The 26939-nt window shown below is 40.0% G+C and overlaps 3 protein-coding genes across 5 annotated transcripts in view; 2 read left to right on the top strand and 1 right to left on the bottom strand.

Annotated features, from left to right (window-relative positions):
- Positions 1–1485, top strand: part of pros1 (protein S) — a 9475-nt gene extending 7990 nt beyond the window's left edge. For all 3 annotated transcript variants that reach the window (XM_024294770.2, XM_036209834.1, XM_024294771.2), the window contains exon 14: positions 693–1485. In XM_024294770.2, coding sequence (XP_024150538.1) covers positions 693–877 — 185 coding nt within the window. In that variant the 3' untranslated portion in view covers positions 878–1485. The remainder of the gene's footprint in view (positions 1–692) is intronic.
- Positions 1486–2999: 1514 nt separating this feature from the next.
- On the top strand, positions 3000–14043 carry gas6 (growth arrest-specific 6). The gene is made up of 15 exons (XM_024294773.2): positions 3000–3494; positions 3711–3871; positions 5523–5547; positions 5632–5694; positions 7536–7658; positions 8340–8459; positions 9093–9215; positions 9842–9963; positions 10175–10293; positions 10426–10615; positions 10697–10861; positions 10955–11123; positions 11252–11391; positions 11466–11667; positions 12303–14043. The coding sequence occupies exons 1-15, from the start codon at positions 3425–3427 to the stop codon at positions 12452–12454; spliced, it is 1944 nt and encodes a 647-aa protein (XP_024150541.1). The 5' UTR covers positions 3000–3424; the 3' UTR covers positions 12455–14043.
- LOC112160335 (transmembrane protein 255B) lies at positions 13887–26869 on the bottom strand. The gene is made up of 10 exons (XM_024294774.2): positions 26777–26869; positions 25325–25605; positions 24128–24270; positions 23978–24040; positions 17007–17096; positions 16354–16434; positions 16068–16144; positions 15811–15970; positions 15216–15362; positions 13887–15132 (listed from the first exon to the last, which is right to left on the bottom strand). The coding sequence occupies exons 2-10, from the start codon at positions 25386–25388 to the stop codon at positions 14902–14904; spliced, it is 1056 nt and encodes a 351-aa protein (XP_024150542.1). The 5' UTR covers positions 25389–25605; positions 26777–26869; the 3' UTR covers positions 13887–14901.
- Positions 26870–26939: the final 70 nt, after the last annotated feature.

The following is a 26939-nucleotide window of genomic DNA, read 5'->3' as shown; positions in this document are numbered from 1 at the left end:
TGGGAACGTTTACATTTATGGATTTGGATCAAACAGTCTGGCTTCCTCCAAAAAAAACATGTTTTATAGATTGATTGATGGCTAAAAAATGTTTCAGGCTGTACTCTAAGAGGAGCTCAGGTGTGCTTGAAGGTCATGCGGGCACCTTAAGGGCTTAAGGGAAGTCATGAAAATGGAACACACCATTGTTTGGTAGCTGGAAGTATTTGTTAGGATTATTAAAAGTTTTACACACTTTTACAAGATATGGGTGTTGCTGTCATTTTTGTCGTGGTCTATGACTTAGAAATTTTTTACCTGCTTGCCCCATAGAGACAGCTTGTATCCACTCGTAAAGGCAGTTGTGACTAAGGCATAAGCTAAGCTCCAGCAATCATTTTGACCCCTCCCAGGATGAATTAAATATAGATAATGGACGATAAAAGGTATTGTGGTCATCGCTTTACATTTAAAAGGCAAACCCATTGACTTTTTTACTAGACGTTACAACTCTTTCAGGGGACGTCAGCTGAAGCCAATTTATGGTTTCTGTACCGTTTAAGTGAATGGATCTGGACTTTTCTTGATCACTTGCTTGTGCTGTTTCTAGAAGGAAAATTAAACTAAAACTTCAACACAAAATTCAACTAATTTAGCTGTTTTTTAAAATGATTGTGACTGTCTTGCTGAGTTGTTCTCACTGTTCTCTCCAGGTAACATCCCATTAATAGCCACCCCCGTGTCCGCTTATTACTACGGCTGCATGGAAATCACAATCAACGACCAGCGGCTGGACTTTGACGAGGCGCTCAGGAAGCACAACAGCATCAAATCCCACTCCTGCCCTCCTGTCTCCGCCTCCGAGTCTCACAGCATTGTATCACACCTGCACAGATAGTGACCTTAGACGGAGACAGACTTCAAGCTAGGTAGCGTCCAACAGGGGCGACCTATCGAGGTAATTTGGGTAGATGTATTCTAATTTTTGTCTTTACTTTTCACCTAAACAATATTGTTTTTCTTGGATGATGTTTCATGAGTACCTTCAAAATAAAAGCCTGCACATCAAACAGAAACTGATCTGTTCAGCACCAGAGTATGAGTGTTGAGCAACATGTGGTTGTATTTGTGAAAAAAATAAACAAATGGTTGCTTTTGGCCAAGCTCTGATGACAGCTGGTCCTTGTCCTTGCAGCTGGATCACACTATTATCTGGAATCTTTTTATAACTAGGGACGACTTATTTTTACTGTGGCCTTGGGAGTAAAACCTAAGAGGAGACTGCTGAGACGGCAGGCTCGATCTGGTTCTGTTGCGTTGTCATATCAGAATCACCACTGGCTAATGTAGGTCATCAGAAATCTGAACTGTCGCTCTGCTTCTGTTGTCCATTTCCTGTGACCACTATTTGTATCTCACATAAACAGACATAATTATTTAAGTTAAACTTAGATCTATGTTTTGCGTGTTGAGTGATTGTTTTAATAAAATTCCATCAAAAGCAAATTGATTCGAGGATTTCTTTTAGCCACATGGTATCCTCTCCTGCTGCATTTTGTGTGATCTTTGGAGGACATCAATTCAAAAACCAGTTTGGTCATATCACTTGTGAAATGCATTTATGATAAAGATTTCACTCCCTTTGATATACTGCTAAATGGGAAAAGTTTTCTGGTTTGGTGAGTGAATTTAGAAGTTAATAAAAAAGGAACTGTATCCCTTTCAGTATTAACCAGTCACTGCGTGTGTCATCAATTCCTGCTCATCAACACTTTTAGGAGGAAGCAGTTTTGTTTTTAGAGTTCTGAAGAACACCAAGGACATTTGCTCAGTGTCACCACCTACAGATTTTGTTAAATCTGTATAGGCATTAATAACTTGTAATTAAAGTTTGCAAATAAAAAAATGAAACATTTTATCATTAAAAAAAACATTAAAATTGAATACTGACCAGATTGGTTTAGATTTCAACAGTTCGTGTTCCTGCTCAAGCTTGTTCTGGTATTTTCTCCTGAAAAACCTTCAGTCTGTTACTGAGTTTGATTATCAAAGCAAAGCAAATAACTCGAGAATGTCTCTTTTATGTCTAATATTACTTTCAGTTACTTAAATACAAAGCCAGACATGTCGGCAACACGTGAACAAAAAGGGCTTAAACGTTTAGTGAACTGTGGAGAACAGAACATCAAATTCTGAAAAAAGGAAACTGATATGTTTTAAAGAAACAGCCACGGGAGATTTGTCATTATTACTAAAATAAAAGTGTAAACACAGAACCACAAGGAAAAAAAATCACTTAAAAGTTTTAAATATTGGAAAAGTTTATCTGGCAAAAAGTAAATGAAATAAAAATGTAAAAACACTTAATGATCTCAACCTGGGAAAGGCAGTGTACAGGCTTTAGTTTGTACAGAAAAACCGAGAGAATTTACTAAAAATCAACAGAAAATTTTATTTGGAAATTTGAGTTTTACTTTTGCTTTTTACGTTTTATTGCATATATACACTTTTTCTTTGGTTTTCAGCACATTTTGCAATTCCCAAATGACTAATATGATTTATAAAATACTATATGACTGGCTATTACTATATTTCAAAGTAATATAATGGATGTCAAGTAATATTATGAAATATTTAATAGGTTTAAAAAACACAAATTATTTTATTTAAGAAATGAACGATGATGCAATCAAAGTAACTAATTCAGGTTCCCTTCACATTGATAATAGTATTCATAAAAATGACATTTTAACCAAATTTTGTGATAATTTAACCCTTTAAACCCCCAACCAAAATAAAAATCAATTAAAATAGAAATTGGTTGGCAGTTAAAGGGTTAAGTGACAAAATGTGTTTTTTTCCCGAGACTTTATTTATCAGGCAAGTAATATTACTTGAGTAAAAGTACTTTTTAATCACCTTAACTGCAGCAAATAAATAAATAAAGGGGAGGATCTGGATGGTCACGCAGAGTCAGTCCCCAGGAGCTGAGGTGTCTGGAGGGGAGGGGGAGGAGGAGGAGACGGGGGGCAAGGTGAGCTGCATCCGTCCAAAGTCCCGCGTGCACTCCTCCAGAGCAACTCCCACTTTTCGGAGGCAGCAGCAGCAGCAGCAGCAGCTGAGGAGCGCGGTCGTGTTCGCTTCACGGAGGATTAAAGGACCATCATGGCAGCGGAGTGAGGCGCCTGGCGGGGCTGGGAGAGAACTGTCTCGCGCGCTCCGTTTTCGCAGGAGAGAAGGACGAGGAGGAGGGGACCCCTGGCTCGTGACGCCCCGCTGCAGTAACTTCTTCACGCCATCAAACTGCTAACGGTCGGGGAGAGGGAGGGGGGGCTGCTTCACCTGAACGCCGGCGGTGTTCCGCACCGACGTTAGCGCTGACGCCGACACCGAGGCGGGACGCAGGAAAGTTTTCGGGGCTTTGCGCCACCTCTGCGGTGTAACAATGCGGCTGACACACACTCTTTCACGGACTGCGCTGCTAACCCTGATGGTTGTCCGGTGGTCCCACAGCAGTAAGTCCAACATTTTTATGCTAGGTGGCTAACTAGCTCGCGTTTAAATTGGAGTAAACGCTGATGATAAAATGTCTAAATCACCGACGAGTGATTAGAAATGTTCATTTAGTAGCTTTAATTCCACATTTTCTCAAAATTTTAGCTGTTTTCACCTCCAAAGAGGTTGACCTTCTGTTTGGTGAAAAGGTGAAACTTTTTATGCTCCATTTCTAGTTCTGGTGTCTCCTGAAGAGGCGAACCAGTTTCTGAACAGACAGAGGAGGGCAAACCAAGTGTTCGAGGAGACGAAGCAAGGACACTTGGAAAGGGAGTGTGTGGAGGAGAGGTGCACCAAAGAGGAGGCCAGAGAAGTGTTTGAGAACGACCCGGAGACGGTGAGAAGCAGAAAAAAAACGTTTCTTCTGTCAGGACTGCGAGCGCACGCGCGCAGTGTCACGAGGGATATCTACCAGGAATGCCTCCTCAAAATATTTAATCATATTACCTAATGATGGGGAATTATGACCACAAGAGTCCAAACGTTATTGTTAAAGAAAATATCATTTTATATTGATTATTATATTTCATTTTCACGGTGACTCAGCAGAATTTAGAATATTTATTTATTTATTCAACATCTTTGTCTATCAATGGTTAAAGTCAACACATATACATCATAACATTTACAGTAATGCATCCTAACTATTACATAAAACACATGTAAAAATAAAACTTTTGTATTAGACTTCTAACAATGATTGATTGAAATGAAAAACAGAGCAAAACTCACATGTGTTTTGAAATTCTCTGAAATCTACTGGGCTTATGTTTTTGCCAAATGTGAACACCTGGATGTCTCCTGCCCCCCCCCCCTCCCTGAAAGGGCTTACATGAACACACAAATCTCCAAAGATACAGACTCTTAACTCAGTTTGGAATCTGTCATCCCTTAGACAACATGAAGTGAGATTTATGTGGTATGTTGTTGGTTTACAGGCGCGTTTTCCCCCCAACCTTTTGTTTCTACTTGACATTTGAATAGAATCCAGATTTGGATATTTTCTGCAGATTATGTTCCCTAAGCGTTTTTTTTACATTAATTTTGTTTGAGAAAAACAAGAGATTTAAATAAGTAACTTCAACTGCTATGTTTTTGGTAAGAATTACTAAAGATTATAAAGATTATACGTCATGTTGTTTTTTGTCACTCGACTATTTGAGGTGTAAATCTGAGATTAAGGATTGAAAAGGTGCAAGGCTTTAGTATGATTATCATTTGCCTTTTTAATGAACATTTTTGGGATTTTGTTGTGAATTCAGGAGGACTGAAGGTGGAAATCGTTGACCGGTGACTCAGAGATTCTTCGAAAGATTAGTTAAAGCAGAAAGACATTGAAGCTGAAAGACTGAGGGAGGATTAGAGTGAAGCTGAGCTTGTCTCAGAGGAAGAAAGGAAGTCAGGTGATCTTTGAATCAGCAAGAGACACACGCACAGAGCTGCAAAGTACAGCGAATGTGTGCTGAAAGTTTGCAAAGCGTGTCACAAAGCTGCAGTCTCATTTGTAGCTGCATTATTTATTCACAGAAGTGCCGCGTGCTGCTGCTTCATGACTCTGCAGAAGCCAGAAGAATGAGAATCTGTTCTTTTACTCACTTTGACACCTTTCCAAGCCTGTTCAATCAATTGTTTTTAGGATAATAGCTGACTTAATGATCAAGTTGATGAAAAATATATTTTTGTTTCTCCTTGTCTGCACCACTTCTCATAAGATCATTTGAAAAAGACCCAGAAATTGCTGCATTTGCACCATCTGCAGAAAGTGTCTTTACCTTAAGGGGAAGCCTTTTATTAGTTCAGCATCTGAAATCTCTGACCTGCATGTGCATTTGCACTGCAGGAATGCAGTTTTCTCAGGGTTCCCCTGCAGCATTGAGAAAAGAGCAAATCACTCGTGGTATCAAGAGCAATATGTGTCTCTTGCTTTGATTTTACTCAATATCCCTTTATAACTTTTCCTGTTTTTTTGTCATTTCTGTCTAATTTAGGACTACTTCTATCCCAAGTATATAGGTAAGTTCCTCTAATGCCCCAAACCTTCAAATCTCTACTTCAAGCTGTAATTAATTACAATTTTTTGCAATGATTTCTTTTTAGCCTGTGTGGAGAAGTATGGAGATTCAGAAAAGAAAAAACAGGATCTGGTCACATGTGTTCATAGTAAGTTTTTTTTTTTTTTAAATGGTTTTCGCATGCCTGATTCCTTCCCAGCATCTTAGTTGGAGTGGTGCTGCACTGCAGCATTATTGCTCTGCATTGCTCCCATTCGTATACTGTTCATGTAAAAAGGAAGTAGGATGTGCATTCATTTCCTCTGTAAATGTAGGTCAGTTTGTAATGCATCAAATGCAGCTGCTTTTTCATTGGCAAGGATTTTTGAATGAGTAACACTGCAGCACTCCGCTACAGTGATGCTGCATATTGGTGAATGAGCGACACACCCCTCAAGTCGTCACATACTCACAGTCTGCAGCAGGTTTCTTCGTGAGCTCGCTCAGTGGAAGAGTGACGACAGAGAAAAAAAAAAAGAAAAAGTCTGATGTGAGTGGAGCGCTGGATTTCTGCTGCATCAGGATACAAGTGACCTGGACCAACCTGGCTTCTCTGCCATTGGCCGAGCGCTTTCTGATAACGTTTCCATGACTCAGCTGCAGCATCCCGGCACTTTGGGACTGTCAGCACGCAACATCTCCTCCTCATCACCATTCTCACTGCCCATCCTCTGACTCAGTGCAGACTATATCTCAGTGGTTTGGTTTGCCAGTAATTCTCTATGAGAAATTTGCAGATACAGCAGATTATTGCACAAAACACATCCTCATTTTTTGTAGCATGTTTGCATGTTTGTACACTAGAACAATAGTGCTAAATTGGTTTTTACTATAAATTTAACTTTGTTATTATAGGATTTTCTAAACACAAAGATCTTTACTAGGAAATTCAAAACTATTGTGTTTGTAGTACTGTTATTTTATTTTCTAATTTCTGTGAATCTTGATTCATTCTTCCTGAAAGTGTTAGCTTGTTGAACTTGGTGTGGTTAAACAGTGTCTTGCATTTGTTAATCACAAGCAAAACACACTGCCTGTAACTGTAAATATAAATTATCGCAATGACAAAGTGTGCTTTTCCCATAAGTGCAGTTGATAAGGGTTTCCAAAACTAGATGATCTTAATGGGAGGGGCAACGTGGAGAAAATATTAATCTGTAATTGTTTTGGGGAATGCACAATAACTCAAAGATTATTCTTCTGACTGTCTAAACCCTAAAACTACAAAATAAATCTTAATGCAGGACCAAAAAAACATATTTTTACACCTCTGAAAGTGAACATTTTGTGACCAAATGTTGTTTTAATGTATGTTCTATGGCTGCTGTTTTCTACACCCAACTCAAACCTTTAAAATGGGCTTTTCTCTCTGCTGCTGGAACAAAAAGTTAATCTTTGTATCAACTTAAAATCCATAACCAATCCACTTTAATAAGTTTAGTGTGCGTTTGCGGGGCGTTGATGCATCCGAACAGATATTTCACAGATTTAGCTGTTGGAATCGCTCTGTGTTTCTCTTTCATTCTTAAAGCCTTCTTCATGTCTGGCTCGCTCCTTTCATTATCTTCAAAGATGCTCCTTTTCTGTCATTCTCTGAACTCCTGCAGACATGCCCAGACTCGCTCAGCATTCACAACCAGAAACAGGAAACTGTGAGGAGAGAGAAAACATTTCCACTCAAGCTGAAAGAGAAAGTGGGGGCTGAGGTGAAAATATAGAAGATATATAAAAAGGAAGGAAAAATAGCATAACTTGCGGTGCGGTACTTTTGAAAGAAGTGAATGAGAGCATCTTCAGAAAGACAGCTTTGAGATATTTATACTAAAGTGCAAATATGGAGGGCACTAGCGATGTCCTTCATCTATTTAAAAAGTACAATTTTAGTCTGTTTTTCATTTGCTTTTTACTCCTATTTGAAGGACCCCATCTCTTTTCCCTGTTTCCTCCCAGATATTCCAGATCAGTGCTCTCCTTCTCCCTGCAACGCCGTAGGAACGGTGCGCTGCGAGGACAAAAAGGGCGACTTCCTCTGCCACTGTTTTACAGGCTGGACAGGAGCCAGTTGTGATGAAGGTAAGGTCATCATCACATGGATGGATGTTTTGTGCCAGAGCTTGACTGGCAATGGATTTATTTTACATATTTTTTTTTTGCAGTGTCACACAGAAATGTCTGCAGAGAATTCCGCTCTCTGACCTTGCTCCTGAAAGTCTGTCTCGGTTCTAAATCATGCAGTTTCTATTTTAGGGAGGCAGACTCATGTGACTTGTAGGGCTAAAGTTGTTTTAGAATGTTTCTCTTTTAACCATTTTAGAATATTCTGGGAAGAGCAGCTTCCACAACAGGAATGCATTTCTCTTTAGAGGTAAAAGCTCGATCTTATGTTTGAAAACAAAAAGATCATGTTCTCCCCCAGAAGTTGGTGTGGAAACTGGATCAAAGATGAAGAGTAAATGGGAATTGAGCAGATGTTCTACAAACGCCGTGAGGGAACTTTTCCCCACTGATTCATCCTCGACACCTTTATGTGAGAGGAAGTTATTCAGCCTGATTCTGGCTCTCACACTTCCACTACATGAACTCTCTGCTCCAACTGAAGGAGATGACGCAATTAATGTTAAACAGCTCAGTCCAGAATTACATTTTAAAATAATTCTCAAACTTTAGAGTAAATGAAAAGCTTTGACCCTGAGCACACGTGCTGCTTTTATTTTCCTGTAATCCATGTTGACGGTGTTGTCATTCTGTATGCAGATGTTGATGAGTGCAGCAACGCAAACGGAGGGTGTGACCATGAGTGCAACAACACCGTGGGTAGCTACCGCTGCTCCTGTCACCAAGGTTACAGGCTGGATGGACGCCACATGTGTAGCGGTAAGCCACAAACCACCAACACGGGCCAAATGCAAATTGCTTCTCCAGACCCCCACAAGCCTCTAAGCAGAGAAGTATGGAAAAAATGTGTCTTCAAATTCTGACATTACTGCCACTCGATGACCTCATCAGTAGTCGCCAGTCATCTACCTTAGCGCCTAGCTGCCAGAACTCAGAAAATGCAAAAAAATCATTTTATAACTTTAAAAAGTCATGCTAAAACAATAAGTCATGACTTTAGTCATGACAAGTGGAGGGATAGCCAACTCTAAGTCACTATGGCTCCTTCTTACAAAAACACTTTTGGACCCCACTACAGCTTTAAATGCCCCACAATTGGAACAACAGAGAGTAGCCAAAGGGGTAGGGAAGCAAATCTGATTCAAACTTAAAGTTGCAAATGCAGTTAAATCAGAGATTTAGCTTTAGTTAGAGGTGGGAGTTTTTCAACTTTATAATTCCACTACATGTGAAAAAGATTATTCTAAAGTCCCAATTATTTGGTTTATTTAATGAAATCTTTCTTTTAAATGATGTAAACTAAGATCAATATGGGATAATTACTCAAACCACAATTTCTGTTGGGTTTTCTGCACATAAGTTCAGAAACTGACGTCTCTCTGTGTGTTTCAGATGTGGACGAGTGTCTGGACGACAGCGTGTGTGGAACGGCACAATGTGAGAACACTGAAGGCGACTTTAACTGCTTGTGCGACGTCGGATATGTGTACGACAACGAAAGCAAAAGCTGTATCGGTGAGTCCATCCGTCTGACACGATGAAGGAGACGGGAAAACAATCTTCAGGCTAATATGCAGCTCCAGCAGAAGTAGGTGATAGGTCACTGTCCGTTCAGCCACGCCGTAAAAGTTGTCCATGTGCCTGAAAGGTTTTTAATCTGCACATCTTAAAGTGCAAATTTAACAAATCATAAATCTAACAGATCGTACCGACAGTTTCCCCGAAACACTTGAATTTGGTTAATAGCGGTTTAGCCTTGCATGCATTACACAATTTCTCCACAATTACCAAAATAGATCGACTTGCATAACATAAGGAACTCCTGGAAAGGGATTTCAGCTTAAGAACTCTGACAAACAATTGTTTTTTGACCATGTAAGGACAGAAAGAAACCACATCACCAACGTCAGAGACCACTTGACTCAAGAGTTTGTTTGCATTCCTTGATGTTTTTGCTAGAGAGAAAAACAAAATTCCTTTTTTTTCCTCTCCAAAGTGATATCTTCTTAATCCCTGAAGGGTGCGTTCGGATCAGGTTGTCTATTGATGGGATGTTAATGACACCTTGACGTGTCTGTCTGCTTGTTTTAAATCTCTTTCTGTTCTCTTTGAACCCCCTAACCTGCTCTTTGGCGCATTAGACGTGGATGAATGCGAGGCCAGTGTGTGTGCAGGGGAGTGTTTGAACACCCCGGGGAGTTTCCGCTGCTTCTGTGACGGTCGGCAGGGTCTGAAGCTGGGACAGGACCTCAGCAGCTGTAAGGTACAATGTTATGTTTTATGCTAATCACACGTCACCATCTTTGTCAACCTTTAAGTCCTGGACAGACTTATTAGTTCTGCTTTCAGAAGAGATTATGTAGGTTTTAATTATTATATTTTGATCTTGTGGATAACACATAATCAGAAATAAGTGCTTTTATTGGAGAACAACTGCAGCTTTGGTGAATATCTCACTGGGTTTTTTTCTCCAGAACATAACTCGCTGCAGGATTCTGTCACCAAAGAGGAACCCGCGTTCTCTCTACCTTGGCCGCATGTTCAGCGGCGTGCCGGTGGTTCGCCTTCGTTTTCGCCGCAGAGTTCAAACCGGGTGAGAATATTTTGTATATATTTATGTGGGTCCGTTCTGCACAAGTGATGAAAATGTCTTTCATTTTGTTCTTTTCTTGCATATTTTTCTCTGATTTTTGTCAGTTGGTATTTATTCTTCTTTTCTTATTAGCTTTTCAGCAGAATTTGACTTGCGCACCTTCGATCGGGAAGGGGTGATCTTCTTTGCGGGCGGTCACCTGAACAGCTCCTGGATTGTGTTAGCAATGCATCGTGGGAGGCTGGAGCTGCAGCTGAAGTACGGCGCAGTCAGCAGAGTGACCAGCAGCGGGGCTGTTGTCAATGACGGGCAGTGGCGGAAGGTCAGAGCGTGGTGTTAGGTTTGTCACGAGCTGCTATGGTCAGTGCAGTTTATCTGACGGGACTCTGCATGTCACTCTCAGATATCAGTGGAGGAGCAGGGGCGGAGCCTCGTCATTAAGATCGACCGGGAGGCTGTGATGAAGATCGCCGTGAACGGGGATCTGTTTACGCTGAAGAAAGGCATGCACGAGCTCAACCTGACTGTTGGAGGAGTCCCCTTCAGAGAGGACCGCCTCGTCAATCAGGTGTTTATTGGCTTCTTATTTTCCCAGAGATGCACTAAAGCGGATATTAGCTGATCATATTTTAACTTCCATGCCTGCTCCTCGATTGTGTAGTTGAATCCACGCCTGGACGGCTGCATGAAAGATTGGCGCTGGCTGACGGGTGAAGATACTTCCATACAGGAAACCATTCAGTCCAACGACAACATGCAGTGTTTCAGCACGGAGGTTCCCGGAGCATTTTACCCTGGAGCGGGCTTCGCCTTCTTCAACATCACCTATGGTGTGTATTTGTGATGTTTGTGGTGGTTGATAAACACGCATACATATGTTTACCTCAATAATAAGCACCTCATCCTCTTTTATGACCCTTTTTTGTGACATTCAGTTCTCCTGTTTGCTTCACTTTAGAGTCCCAGAACCTGACAGTCCAGCTGACGCTGCTTCCCCTCTCTGCTATCGGTGTTCTGTTTGCCCTCGTTCACCAGGACAAAGTGCCTCTGTCTATTGCTCTGGCCGACTATAACCCTTTAACTGAAGAATGGCGAGACGTAAGTACATCAGAGCTCTCTCGTGTTCAGGACGTCTCTGCACACATTGATCTTCATCTTCTCCCTGTCTGCAGTTCGTTCTGGTTTCCGTAGGGAATGTGGTCGTTGCCAGCTATCCTGCGCCTCTGTGCGACGGCCAACGTCACGACATCCAAGTGACCATCTCGGGCAACCAGACCTCACTTTTTATCGATGGCGAGGCTGGAAGGAGTGAAGACGTGGAGATTCCCACTAACCTCCTCTCACATTCCAGCACTTTTATCGGAGGCATCCCAGGTGACCAACACTTTCATCAAAGGAATTAATCAGTGCACTCATAAAAAGCCAGACACAACTTGGAACATATTTCATTTTTTTTCTGAAATACCAGCTTTTAAAATCTATTCAAGTCATTTTAAAGACCAAATTTTATAAGACGTTGCTTGCATACGTTCTTCACTTTATTGTGGTTCACCTATCATAGTCTCGTTGTTTCGCATGCAATTTTGCATGCTCTTTCTTTCTTTCTTTCTTTTTTTTAATCCTGTATTCTGCGTCCTGATTGGCTTTTGACCTTGTCAGTCAATCTCTTCTATGCTGTGTCTCCTGTACGGAATGTATTTAGCTTGCCAGAGTTACAGAAATCTTGGATTGCGATCAGATCTTCGGTTTCATTCTATAATATCGGACTTAATTTTTTACAAATGTTTTTACTTTGAGAGTTTGAACAAGAGAGAAAAGTACAAAAATATTGAGAGAAGTCTATAAAGCGTTTATTGAGAAGTTTTACAGCTTTAAAACATCTATAATTTTATGGATTTCTCCTCTCCTAAAACAGGTTGTTTTTAGAACATAACCCCGCGATGAACGGGGAACCTTGTAATGTAAGGTCTGGTGTTACAGCAGTGTCGTGTTCCTGTTTCCTCCTCCAGACGTGCCTCTGGTGTCCACCGTGGTGTCAGCACCCTACAGCGGCTGCATGGAGGTCAGTGTAAACGGACGGTCTCTGGACCTGGACCAGGCCATCCACAAACACAACGACATCCGCTCTCACTCCTGCCCCCTGCTGGACTCTGACCAGTGATGAACCTGCTATTTTTGCAGTCCACCAAGAATGTTGTCCAGGCAACAGAGGATCATTTGTAAAAACAAAAGAAAACTTTAAACTCTCTGACAAATAAGAAAGTTGATATTGGATTTTAGCTTCAAAAGTAAACCAGTGCAGCTAAAGCCCAGGCACACCATCACTTACTATCCTCACACTGTGATGACAGTGCTGCTTCTAGGTATTTGCAGGGTTTTAACTCCAGTTTTCTCAGTGTTATGATGCACATCAGACAAGCAGCAATTTATCTCTATCATCAGCTAGAAATATGCACATCACTTCCTAACTGACTGCCTGTCGATTGCAGCCTTGTAAACCCATAAGGGAAGCAGGAGTGTTTTCCTCCACATCTTGTGGTTAAACAAAGAGGTGGAGAGAAGGCTTTGTGGGCGTGTTGCTTTGATTCGATTCATATTCAAAGACTGAGGTGCTGACACTGAGAAAAGTGGAAAGAGAACTCAAAGGGTTGGACTGATAACGGACTTCTTAAATGCCCTTAAAATGCTGACTCCTCCCCACTATAGCGCCGCACTGAGCTGTGGTGTCGAACCTTGCACACAGTTGCAGGTATAAATGGACTGCGGCGGGTGAAGCCACCGTCTGGGATTTCCTCTCTGCTGCTAAGCACTCCATGTCTGCCTGCAACCTTAAAAAAAAAAAAAAATCAACCTCGTGCCTACAAAACAACAACGAGCCCAAACACGTCCTGAGCCTCCCCCTTCTCCAAACAGGTCAATTATTTCACAAGGGTGCAGTACTGTAGGAGATCAAACACCACGTCTTGTTGCGGGAAACTGAAACCAACCTCCTATGCATTTTCACCTGTGGATTATCAGACATTTCTATCACCGAAGCCCCGCCCCCATCCTCTCTCTGACTCACGGAGACGGTCAACCACACGGATCAACCTGAGGAGGATGGAGGGGCCGTAGAAGCACAGGGAGGGGCCCGAGCACTGCATTAACCACACGAGCTACTGAGAATGACCACGAGTGCGCTGTAAAATGCTGAGTCTGTAAATAATGTGACTGTACAACGCTTTAAACACAACAGAACGGAAACACTACCTTCAGTTCCCTGTGGTTTCACGCACAGTCGATCCAAAGCTGAACTAAAAAAAATAGTATTTCTGCCTGCACCTTTAAGTTTCTGTAACAGCTGACGGGTGTGAAACGTGCTGGAGAGTCGGCTGGAGCCAAAGCCAGGAGGTCCGAGCATCATCCGTCTGTAGGAACTCGTCTTCATCTATCGGTGCTGAGCAACCCACAAAATAAAAGAATGTCAGAGGAGCATTTTGACCCAGAATGCCAAAAGGGCTCCTTCTTTACTTTTACTTCATTCTGTATGATTTTTCTGTTTGATGAATGGATGCCAGAGTATAGAGCTTGATCTTTTATTGTATTTTTTTTAATCCTATGTGTTGTATCTTGAACTTTATTATTATATTTTATTCCTGTTTTTATTTTTCACTTTAAACTGCCAGTATGTGTACAATGCTGAGTGAAGTCGCCCTGACCTTCCTCAACAGTGAGACTCCTATTTAAAAAAAATAAAAGCTTTTTGTTCATTGTGCGCATTCTCTTTTATTTTTCCTTGTTTTAGTAAAGCTAAATTTTGTGGGTTAGCATTAGTGCTGGCAGGAAGTCATCATGTCATGCTGGAAGATGAGTGCAGAGATGGTTTATTGCTCAATGATTAAATGGAATTGTTTGACATCTTTAAAACAATGCACAGTCGAGACAATACAAGATACACTTAATGATCAATTCAGATTTGTGCTAAAGTGCTAACATGAGAAGCTCAGGGATGATACATTTCCAAGATTGTGTCATTTTGTTGAGCTTGTTTCAAGAAAACAAAAAACGTCTGAACGCAGGTGCCAACAACAAAAAAAGACATTTTCTGAGAAGTGGAGTTCTGTTTAAGCTCATACGTTCTCAAAGCCCTTTACTTCACAACACATGAAGAACAAATAGATTTAAGAGTGGCGCTAAGAGTACACAACAGTTAACAAGCATCATCAATAATACAGTGAGTTGACTTTAAAGTGCACATGATTTACACAAAAGCAGAACCAACAGAAGGTTTATTTCTAGATGTTTCGTGAAGCCCTTTTCTTCTAAGTGGATGTAGCTAAAGTGTAACGCAGAAACATGTTTGTGTCAGCATCTGAAGTCCAGCTTTAACGCCAACACAAAAGGAGATATTTCTAAACAATTTTAGTATATCGTTGCATAAAAATTGAAGATTCTGATTAATTAGGCTTTATTTTTCTTCTTGCATCTTTTGAGAAAACCAGCTGCTGCATCGCTTCCTAAACATGATCAAACGTTGGTTCTCTTATGGAATCGTCTGCAGCAGCTTTATGTGCGCGTTGAATCGACTTGTAATGGTTGAGCTCGTGAATTCTTCTAAGTTGTGCTGCATCAGCAGGCGTACGGTGGGGGTTTCTCGAAGGGGCTGTAGGAGGATCCGTACAGAGCTGGAGCGTTGGGGGTCAGCATGTATCCCCCCGGGTCCTGGGTGGCTCCCTGCGCCTGTGGCTGCATGTTGACCTGGGAGGGCATCTGGCTTTGGTTCTCCTCGGAGGAGCAGGGGGTGGAGCCTCCGTCGGGGATCATCTGAGGTGTAGCAGGTGGCTGGAAGTTGTTGGTGTTCTGACAGGAAAGAAGTGAGTGTAGGGAAGCAAAATGATTAGAAATGTTTTCTTCAAATTTATGAAATGTTTTTGCTTGCTTACTTGCATGGGTATGGGGTAGTTAGGGTAGGCGGGGAGGGCCTGCGCCGTGGGGCAGAAGCCGGAGTAGGAGAGCATGTGCTGGTTGGGGTTGTATAGGATGTGAGGAGGAGGAGCTGGACTTGGAGCGACCTGAGGACATGGCTTCTCCTTCAAAAAATAAAGTGAAAACTAGTATATTTTTGTGAAATTCAATGCAAAAGAAGACTCTGTGAAAATTGTAATGCTAAGAGAAGCAATTTTGGCATCATTTTAGACAATTTAGTGTCACAAATGATATAGTTGCCATGGTAACCATGTCTTTTACTTGTTTTTTTTTAATAACTTTTCATCCTGTTTATTCATTCCTGACATAAATGAAAACAGATGTTAAAAGGATCTTGTTCTCCAAAGACCGTTGACAGAATAGAAAGGTCAAAAGTATATTAGAGAGTATTTATGATAGCTTGAACATCTGTGACAGCCTCCTGTGTTATACAGATACCAGCATCTCACGCAGGACTCTGGGTGCCTGTAAATTTCCCTTTGCCTGATTTTTTTTTTTTTTAATTTATTGCCCAGATGTTTTTCCCGTAGCTTGACTTTTCCTCCTGCTCACCATGTCCTTATACGCTCCCAGGATGGCGGCAGTGATGATGCCCAGGAACAAGCTGATTACGTTGAGAACCACAGAGGCCCACATGAGACGGTACATGTGGATCACATCCCAGCAGCTGTTCACCCCCTCGAACTGGTAGTAGCGTGTGTGGTACTCTGGACTGGAAGAAGAGGATGGTCTGTTTACGTCCTGTCTATTCCCAAGTTTGTGTTTTACCAGCTTATACATATATGAGTAAAATAAATCTCATATCTGACCTTTCACAGTTGTACAGGTAGCAGCAGTAGCAGGTGTTGCTCTTCACTTTGAGTGTGCAGTGTTTGCTGCATGTCCTCTACAGGAAAAGTTTTTTTTTTTGTTCAGAAAAAAAGAAACAAGTCACTCTGATGTGTAGTAAGAGTTTGTAACCACTAGATGTCGACATTTCACTTTTAACATTTTAACCAAAGAGAAAAGCAACAAATGAACCCCAAAGAGCACACTTAGATCAATAAAAACAAGTATTTGAGTCTTCTACAGAGAAGTCATAATGATGTTAATTACCTCTACACTGTAGCTGTCATAAGCATAGCCACTTCCACTGGTATAATAATCACAGAGACCCTCTTGTAAAGGCCTAATGTCCTGTAACAGAAAACAAATGTTGTATTAGAGAAAAAAAGACGTTTTTTCAGTAGTAAATTGAATATAAAGCTAGTATTTTACATATTTTCTTTCTTTGATTAATATTTCCGTCTGTCTGTCGTGTATTGATTTGTTTTCTCGTCCCACAACCTCATGAACTCTTCATCACTGGAGCTGTAAAGATTTACTGAATGTGTTTTCACAAAGCTGACCGCTGCTCTTTACTACAAACCCCTCCCATGGTAAAACCTGCTGGCACTTTATGCATTTTTATAAGCTAATCAAACCATTTCACCCCCAGAAGGCTGAATGTGCAATAAATGTGATTTTTGTTTTATGTTGAGAGCATCATATAAATATATATATCTACAGAGCCGTGACAGCACAGCTGATATCCATATTATTCCTGTTTTAAGCTCTCTTTAGAGCAGGCGTTACCCACATGTGTAATGTCCAATGAGGCGCCAGCAGCTGAGTTGGATCTCTGCCGCTCTTTTAATTGACCCATAAATATAAGTGTCGGCACACATGCTATTAACAGCAGCAATCGTGTGAATACATGCGGCACTTACTATGAACTCTGACGCAATGACCCCATCCACAATGGCGCAGAGGAAGGATCCAATGATTCCGATACTGATGAAGATTATCGCTGCCACAAGCTTAAAGAGACAAAGAGGGAAGGAGTCAGGAAAATGCAACATGTTTGGACTGGAAATGGCATTTTTAAACATTTTCTAATTAAGAATAAGTAAATTACAGTTCTTAAAATGCTTACATTTTATTTATTACAAATCAATAACCTGTTGACTTGACAAAGGTTCACACTAAAGATTTTGTTTCTGTATCATATTCAATATTTCCACTTTCACTACTGTATTTATCTTATTTTATAATCCAAATCCTAATCTACCAACTCTAAATCTAAAAAGAAGTTTTAACATTAGTTAGTCTTCATTAGGATTTGGTTTTAGAGGCTTTAGAACTTCTGGATCTGCCTACACTCTCATACTGTGAATGCAAACTCGGCTCCTCTTGGACTTTGTCTTGATTGCTCACCTCCAGCATCTGGGCTGCAGGACAATAAAGGAAATAAACGGCTCCCTCCTTTGCCAACACAAAGGAGCTTTGCAGCTGATTTACAGGCAGGAACCAGCGCGCAAGACAGAAGGACAGTGTCTCCATGCACAGCCAGGTCAATCTCATTTCCTCAGTTTGACTCACGCGCACAAATTTAGATGGCTTTTTATTTCAATCGCTGATCAATGACTTTAAACCATTAGTGCAAGGTGAACTGTGTAGCGCACCTCAGTGTCTTCTGCTGTATCACAATCCTTTCCTGACAACACACCCTCAGCTCATCAGCTCCAGCTGGAGAATCACAGATGTCTGATCATAAACGTTTGTCGCTTTGGGGTTCTGCTGCTTCAATCATCCCTGCAGGACCCCAGCGTCTGTGCTGAAGCTTTCATTTTCTTTTTGGATAGACAGGCTGAGATTAAGCAATTATCTTTGCTGTATTTACAACCACCTTAAAAAAATTACCTAAAACTTAAAACACACTTTTAATCATCCAAAAGTCTGACTTCTAATCTATTTTTTAATAAAAAATCCAGTTGAAATTGGTAAGCATTTAATTAAAATTTAAAGCAAAGAACTCTAAAAAACGTTTAGGTTCATCTGAGTGATGGTAGAAAAAAAAATGAAGCAACACAATTTTGCATCACAAACTCTCATCCCTGATACAGGAACTGAACCAAGAGACACATGAAACACTAAAAACGATCCGAACTGCCAAAATAAAACAGAAATTAAAACTGCTCTTAACCCTACATAATCATTGGTATCATATTTGATGAAGGCATTTCTGAGTTCCCCTAACTTCTTAACATTATAAAAACCTCTCTCACTTGATCCATGCTTTCTGCCCTGCAGTTCACCATCATTCCACTAGGGGCAGTAGAAGGACTGTTTCTGACATTTCAAAATGGCGGCTTCCATGAAGTCTCACACTTTTGGCGGGAACATTTTTGCTAAATTTCAAAACTTTATGGTAAGAATAATTCATCAACTGTTGTGCATTTTTAAAGTACTTCTTGCTGTATTGAAAGAATGCTAATTTTGTTGATAATTACTTCTTTAGAATACAGTTACACCATGTTAAAAATGTGTGGATCAAATGTGAGACGGTGAGTGAGTAAGGAACTTTTTTCCTAAAGGTTTTCCAACTTAAACTAACATTAAGAAATATGTTAAATAGATTTAAATATACATTGTTTACTGTGTCTTTTGTTTTTTATAGATTTTATTACAGGGTTAAAATATTAACTACTTAATGTTGCATCCAATACACATATTGTTCGCTTTGTGCTTCAAAGATTTTTTTATTTCTCTGAAAGGTTTAACTTATTTAAAGTGATTTTATAATGTTTAAAGCATTAAGTTGTATGAGAGAGCAAAGCAAAATGTTAGAAGGATATTAAAATGTGATTTTAAAAGGACTTAAAAAAAAAAGCTGAGAGTGAAAAAAATGATCTTTTTCTGGCTGGCTTTATCTGCTGCAGGTCCAGACTCTCAGTTCATTAGCGGTTCAAATGACTCCACTTTTACAGCCTGCAAGTGGGAGATGAGGCCAGCAGAAGAGACAATAGAGCCTGACAAGAGCATTACTTCATATTACCTTGGCACCAGCTGCCGGCACATAAAACATCCACACCGGCCAGACTGCAAAACCTCCAATCATCCCCAATAATCATACGCTGTACAGTACGGTAAAAGAGTTTACACACTTTATGCTGACTTCCTCCTGTCGTTACACAACGCTCTACTGGTTATGCAAACATGCATAACAAAGCTTTTTTTAAAACTATATCTGCTCTGTGTGGGATTTGAAATGCATAAATATTGTTTTATTTCTCCATCGAAGATTCTTAAGTCAACTTTAATGGAGCAAATCCGTCCATCTCAAATTCATTTTTCTTCTGTGTTGTTTTTTATGCAACAATTTGGAGATGTATACGTTTCAGTTAACATGTTTCATGAAATATGTTCTGTTCTGCTATTTGATAATGTAGTTTTAACTTATTATAATTACTGGTAATAATATAATCTATGCTGTGATTTTTGTTCACTCTTTGTATTGTGTTACTTTAGCAAAAACAAAATGTTTATAAAAAAATCAGTGTTGAAAACACAAATGTAATAAGCTTGAGAAAACTACTTACTTAAAGGGGAAAGTCATTAGAGAAAAACTTGTCCATCCAGGACCTGTTAGAGTGACACTATAACAAACTCAGCTGTGAGATGGATAAAGTGATTATAGATGAAAACTTTTTTAAATAATACAAATATAACCAATTTATCAAATAAAATGAATAAGTAAAACAAAGAAATTGGAATTGCAGGATGTGATGTAAAAAACAAAAAAAACTTGTAATCATCCTCTTAGATATTGTCAGAATTACCAAGCAGTGAAGTGACTGAGCTAAAGACAGATTTTAACCTTTAAAGGCGCTGAAAAAAATTGAAACAAGAACAATCAAATATTAACAGTATTATTCGTTATCATTTTGTCATTAAAAAAAGAAAGAAATTACAGCCAGTAAGATAGAAAATTAGAGAAAACTTTATATAAACATATATATATATAAATAGGTTTGAATTTAAGAACGGGGAAAAGAAGTCTAAAAAAAACATTATTATATTATGTTATATCCTATTTTGGACCCCATGAAAATAACTTTTACAGGGCCACTAACACAGCAGCACAATTTTAATGCTATTTTACATACAATAATTGTTATGATGAGGGTAAGTCCATGGTTCTTTTTTCTGTTTTATCATTTTATACTTTTTAACCTCCCTCCCTCTGGACCTCTAGAGTCATCTACCTTTACCCCAATTTTCAGCACCCCAGTTTCCATGTCTCTGTTCCAAATCCAGGTAAATACTGGGGGTTTTGTCAGGAAGGGCATCTGTCATAAAACTAAAACCAAATCACATCTGCAAATTGCAGAGTAGTTTCCTGCTGCGACGCCAGAAGCAAAAACAAATCAACTCATTTTCTTTTCCTGCTTGTTCCTGTGCATGATCACAGAGATCATTGGAGTTAGCTACCTCAGGTTTGGAAGGAGGGTACACCCTGGACAATTCCTCAATGCAGGGCCACACACAATGGTCATTTTAGAGTCCCTTATTAACCTATAAAACATATTTTTAGACTGTAGAAGGATCCTAAAGTACCCAGATGCACAACGGTTGCAAACTCCACACAGAAAGGACCCAAGTGGGATCCAAACCGGAGTCCTCTTCCTGCGAGGCAACAGCCACACCACCATATACAGTCTTAGCTTCAGTAAAGAACGGATCAGGTAATACAGCTGAAGTTACAGCTTCCTAGAGGTCCACCGTCACTGTTACCACAGCTTGATACACAGATAATAGGAAGTGCCTGTGCCATAGCCTGTAGGGTAAAATACAGCCCTTTAAGGGTCCAGTTCTCTCAAGTGCAAGGTGACCATGAGGCTGCAGTGTGAGAGATATGAGCAATAACTGCAGAAGAAAAGAACATGAGCTACATGAAGCGTTTCGTCATAAAGAAACCTCACAGCATCAGAGCAGCCAAGCCTGTTATCAGAGCCAAGGGTAAGAGCGGAAAGGTTTATAGAAGATCATGAAAAGGAAACATGGCAGTGTACAAGTCTGTTAGGGAGTGCGAACATTTTATTTTGTATTATTGACCACTGAGGGCCAGTGAGTTGTCACGGATGAAACGGCAAGTCTTAAAACACTCTAGTGACTCAATGAAGATGCAAGAAAAAATGTTTCTTTACATACTCATCCAAAAGCAAACTCTTTAGTGGAGTTTCTTGAACTTTTTTCTTTAAGTCCCGTATTTTATATCTATTTGTTGAGCTACGTAACACCAACGTTTTAATAATTCAAGTATTAAACAGACACCTAAGCAGGAGATGAACCTGTGTTGTCTACACAGACAGTGACCTTTCTTCAGGCCTCAGCTTTCTTCTATTTATCAGTGAAAAAAAGTGTCATTTCATGCCAATTAATAAGTGATGCATCTGTAAATAATGATTATAAATGATGGGTGTGTTTTATTCTAAATATCTGTGTGATTTGCATCCTGTTGACTCCACAGTGAGGAAGCTTAACTGACAGAAGATATAAAGATAAGGGAAATGTTCATTAACCACATCGACCACCACATCTGCACCTCCTCCTTCTGAGGCTTTTATGAGGGTCAGGGAAACGAAGGGCTGCCTGATCCAGGAAGCCAGACCAGCACCTGAGCTCTCAGGTGTCTGCGGCATCGTTGGCACGGTTAGTTGTTCTTTAATGAGCAGCCTGGATGTGCAAGCCAGCGCTCGTGTTACACTGCAAGCCTCTGATGCAGGCGGGGAGAACTAGACACCTGCCCCAGAGCCAGCGTCGTGCCAAAGAGGAGACGCTGTGGGACAGCAGTCACACCATTAAAGTTTGAAAGCAGACAAGAGACGAGGGAGGGATGCCAGGGAGCCAAACAGGTTGTTGTCCTGTTTTCACACGTTTCAAAGCGAGCGGACCATGCGGACCGTCAGGTGTGGAGGGGTTGACGGGGATGCTTTAGATTAGATGTTGACCACTTTACTGCACATGGAGGCATGCTGCGTCTCTCTGTGGTGTTAACCGCCACAGTAAAGCTGTTTTTAAGGCTGAACTGGATACGGTACACGCTGTGATCTGATCAGACACAGGACACCATGGAGTCCTCATGAAAAATTCACAACACACAACCTCATGTACCACAGTCATGTGGATGGGGAACAAAGCTCGTCCACGCCAAAGCGGATTCCTGTCAACTTATAAAGAGTTTGAAAAAAAAAACTGCAATTAAACAATCAGATTAATTGTACCTATCTAAGAAGTCTGATCTGACTAGAGGAGCTGTAAAGCAAATCATATTCTAGGTTCACTTCTGTGGTTAAAAACATCCAAATAAATGTCTATTGATGCAAACATGCATCAAACTACTTCTGCTCCAAAATTACTTTGATTTAGCATCTACTTGAAAGCAAACATAGCAGTAAACAAATTCAGGCATCAAGGAGTTAACATTCATTCACCTGCTCAAACCGTTGTATCCATAGAGGTGTGCAAAGATCGTTGCAGTGATTTTTATGGTTTAGCAATTCATAAATCACAAAATTTCTTCTGCATAAACCCCATCGGTTGAGAAGAGTCAAAAATGACAAAGACTAATACTATGCTACCTAAAAGTTACCTGAAAAGGTTATATTTGTGCATTTTTCCCTGCATTTTCACCATATCTTGATGAGTACATGCAGAGTATTGTGTGGTAAGAATATTTGACGGGGTGATGGTGACCTTCTTTTGTGGAGAAGCCTGGTTCCTGAGCCACATCTACCAGTTACAAATCCTGAGAATCCGATACTGGCTCTAGCTGACACAGGACAGCTCTCAGTTGCCACTCTTTGTGTAGTTGCATTGCATTTGATGCAATTTGCATGACTTTTGCCAGAACAATGTTTTTTTTTTTTTCTCTCTCTGGTCAGGTCTTCTTCAGGCCGCATAAGTTGTGTAGTGTCCTCTGTTAGCAGATGACAAATCCTCGTCCAATTTTCTCTCTTGTTGCTGAAGAACAGAAATAAATCTGCTCTAACCACAAATCAAGTCACATACACTGACCGGGGCAAAGGGACCATGCGCACATTACGCCTCCATCTACTAATCTGATTTGCTTCTTCTTTCAACCGAACAATTTCCCGCAAAACAGTTTAGCGAATTTGCAATGTAATCTTGTTGTTTATGCTATATATATGTATTTGTGTGCATATATATTTCAGTCCTTTTACTGAGAACAGGTTGTACTCTTTAGAAGAACCAATGAAAAACATGAAAGCTGCAGCTGAAAGGGACAGTCCATGGCTGAGCTTAAAATCGGTCAGAAAATGGGTTTAGTAGAGAGGAAAAATATCTTTGAAAATAGACTTTCTAACTTTCTTCTTTGAGTTTATTTTTTATGTCAAAATCAATGTCATTACATTGATAGAAATAAAAAAGGAACACAAAACAGGCCTCCAGAAACAAGTGAAAAATTCTTAAAATTTGAGAAAAAAATTGAAATTAGTGTAAAAATCTGTTGAAGGGGCAAGAAAAATGGTCTTACTGAGAATTAATTTTAAGAAAAATGTTTTTAGTTACTCTGACTTATTTTCTTAAACTGAAATAATTCAGGAAAAAGTTCTTGATATAAAAAAAAAAAAAAAAATTATGCCAGTTTTTGCAGCGAATTATAGACACAACTGCACTTACGTACGTTTATGTACATTTTTAGTACAAAAGTTTAAAAAAAAGTCTAGTTTGAGAAATGAGACATTTAGAAAGATGGATTTTTGATCATATTTGTGTTTTAAATTTCAGAAAAATTGTGGAAAATTAGGCTAAATTAAGACCCAAGAGCTTAGGGTGAAGGAAAAAAATGAAATGATTTTACATTAGTGTCACATTTTTAGAGGCACTGACTCACCATGGGTCTGCGGTTCTCCACCAGGTAGATGCCAACAATACCCAGAAAGGCTCCAAAACTGAGCTGTGGTTACAAAGACACCAAAGATGAGGCTACAAAAGGGTTTAATTCCAATGCTCTGGCAATTTCTTTTTTTCTGGGTTAACTCACTGCAATGCCAGGATAATATCCTGAAGCAGGAATGTTGTCTGTGCGGGTGGCTGAGAGCAGACCCACAGTCAGAAGCACCAGAGCCAGAACCAGCAGGGAAATGGTCACCCACAGAGCAGTTCTCCCCCGCCGCACGTACAGAGCTGAGAAACACACAAGGACGTTTCTTTACAATAATTGATGATTTTTTTTCAATGATCTGTCATCACCCCTCCAGCTGACTACCACATCCAAACCTCCCACCCGTCATTAGAAATGTATAACAATGTTACGATTCATGTTATAATTTTTGTTGAAAATATGGTTTATAATCAATCTTGGTTAATTTTAAATGATCAGATTCACTCACTTAAAATAGATTCAGAGCATTTTTATCTAAAACTTCCACTAGTGTGACTCAGAGATAAATCCCTGGTACTGAACAGTGCAGAAGTTTTCCAGATTCATTTTATTTCTTGCAAGAAAATAAAGGGTAAAGTAAATATGTGTAGAAAAAAAACATGTAAACAAGAATTCCTGTCAAATCCATTTACATTTTAGTTCAGCCCACTGTTATTTTTCCACATCAAAATAGTACAAACAGAACATTGTTTACTAATATCAATTATTATCAATTTATTTCATTTTGAAATTATTTTTATGGAATAGATCAATTCATTAGCAGTTTACCTCAGACAGATTGATCTGGTTGGATCATAGGAATCATGAATCGATTCATTGATTGAGTCGATTAATTATCACAACCCTACCCATCACACATACATGAACGAATCATGGAAAACATGGAAAATTTAGCATTTAATAGTTTGTGCACAGTTCTGTGCAGACAGGTGACCACACTTACCTACCAGATTATTGGTTGTGCAACCAAAATAGGAGCCATAACACTTTACTTTTGACTATTTTGAATTTTATTAGTATTAACCTACAGCAATAATTAATAGAATAGAATGTTTTTTTTCTAATAAATACACAAATGTAATTCTTACTCACTTCATGACCAATATTCTCTCCCTGTACTTCATCTATTAAAAATCTAATAAAAATAAATAAATATTAAAGTTCTTTTAGTTTTTACTTTTTGGGAACACATCACCCTACTTTTGATTCAACACATTTTAAAAATGTGACATTTATGAGTATGACGATCAGTGAAAGCGGTTTCTTATCACAGCGTGTCCATGAATGCAGTGGTACCTGCTGTGTCTGTGGCTTCTGTGGATGCTCGTGGAGCCGTCTGCTGGGCTTCAGGCTGCGGCATGTTGACTCTGGCTGGAAGAGGAGGTTATTAAAGCAGGTGGCTGTGTCTTCCTCGAGTTTCTACGGGATGTTCTTTGTTCAGCTGCTGGTTCAAGGGAGCATCTTCAGCCTGAAGACTTTAATCCAGTGGGGTGGGGGAAGATCAACCAGGCAGCGGGGGAGACTTCTTGTCAATTTTGAACGCGGCTGACCGTGTGAGCTCAGGAGACTCAACTTTACTTGAAGCATGACAGAGAGAGAGAGAGGGAGGAGAGAGATAGAGGGAGGGAGGAGAAAAGGAGAAAGAGATTGACTCTCACTTAAGCTTTTCAGGATTAAAAAGAATATTTTTTTTCAATTTTGAAAATGTTTTTCAATTTTAGATAACTTTATTCAACACAGTCAGTTTTTACAAGGCTTTAATTTGCGCAGGCAACCACATCACATTTGGTGAGGATGCTGCAGGTGGGTAAAAGTACAGAGTATGGAAAAACAGCGCCCTCTGCTGACCAAAATACCACATTTTTTTTAACTCAGTGTTTGAGTTTTATGTTTCATCAAAAGATTCCACTCACTTGCCATTTCATTAGGTACATAGCACCTTGCTTGTACTGGGTTGGACTGTCTTAATCCTTGGATGCATAGATTCAACAAAGTACTGGAAACATTCCCCAGAGAGTTTGGTCCATGTTTAACATGATCGCATCACACAGTTGCTGCAGATTTATCGGCTGCACTTCCATGATGCCAATCTCCCGTTCTACCACATCCCAAAGTTTCACAGCCCAAAGTTTCTTTATTGGGTTCAGATCTGGTGAATGGTAATGATAGTGATGATGTTCAGTTGGTACTAAGGGGCCCAAAGTATGCTGAGAAAATACCCCCCACACCATTACACCACCACAAGTCTGAACCATTGACACAAGACAGGATGGATCCATGCTTTCATGTTGTTGACACCAAATTTTGACCTTCATGTCACAGCAGATGTCGAGACTCATCATGTGACAAGATTTGTTTCAATATTCTTTTGTCCAGTTTTGGCGATTCTGTGTTAATTTAAGCCTCTGTTTCCTGTTCTTAGCTGATAGAAGTGGTACCCGGTGTGGTTTTCTGCTGCTGCAGCCCATCTGCCTCAAGGTTGGATGTGTTGTACGTTCAGAGATGCTCTTCTGCAGACCTCGTAACAAGTTGAGTTACTGTTACCTCTCGATTAGTTTGAGCCAGTCTGGTTATTCTCCTCTAACCTCTGACATCAACAGCAAGGCATTTCCACCCACAGAGCTGTTGCTCAGTGGATATTTTCTCTTTTTCAGACCATTATCTCCAAACCTGAGCGATGGTTGTGAGTGAAAATCCCAGCAGTTTCTGGCCCAACATCCATGCTGCATTCAAAGTCACTCAAATCACCTTTTTTCTCCATTCTGATGCTCGGTCTGAACTGTGGCAGATCATCTTGTCCACGTTTACATGCTTAAATGCATTGAGTTGCTGCCATGTGATTAGCTGATAAGAAATTTGCACTAAGGAGCAGTTGGACAGGTGTGCCTAATAAAGTAATCAGTGAGTTTAT

This window comes from Oryzias melastigma, linkage group LG3 (genome assembly GCF_002922805.2).
Source record: "Oryzias melastigma strain HK-1 linkage group LG3, ASM292280v2, whole genome shotgun sequence".
NCBI lineage: Eukaryota > Metazoa > Chordata > Actinopteri > Beloniformes > Adrianichthyidae > Oryzias > Oryzias melastigma.
Note: the sequence above shows the minus strand (reverse complement) of the source record. Positions and strands in the feature narration are given on the sequence as shown.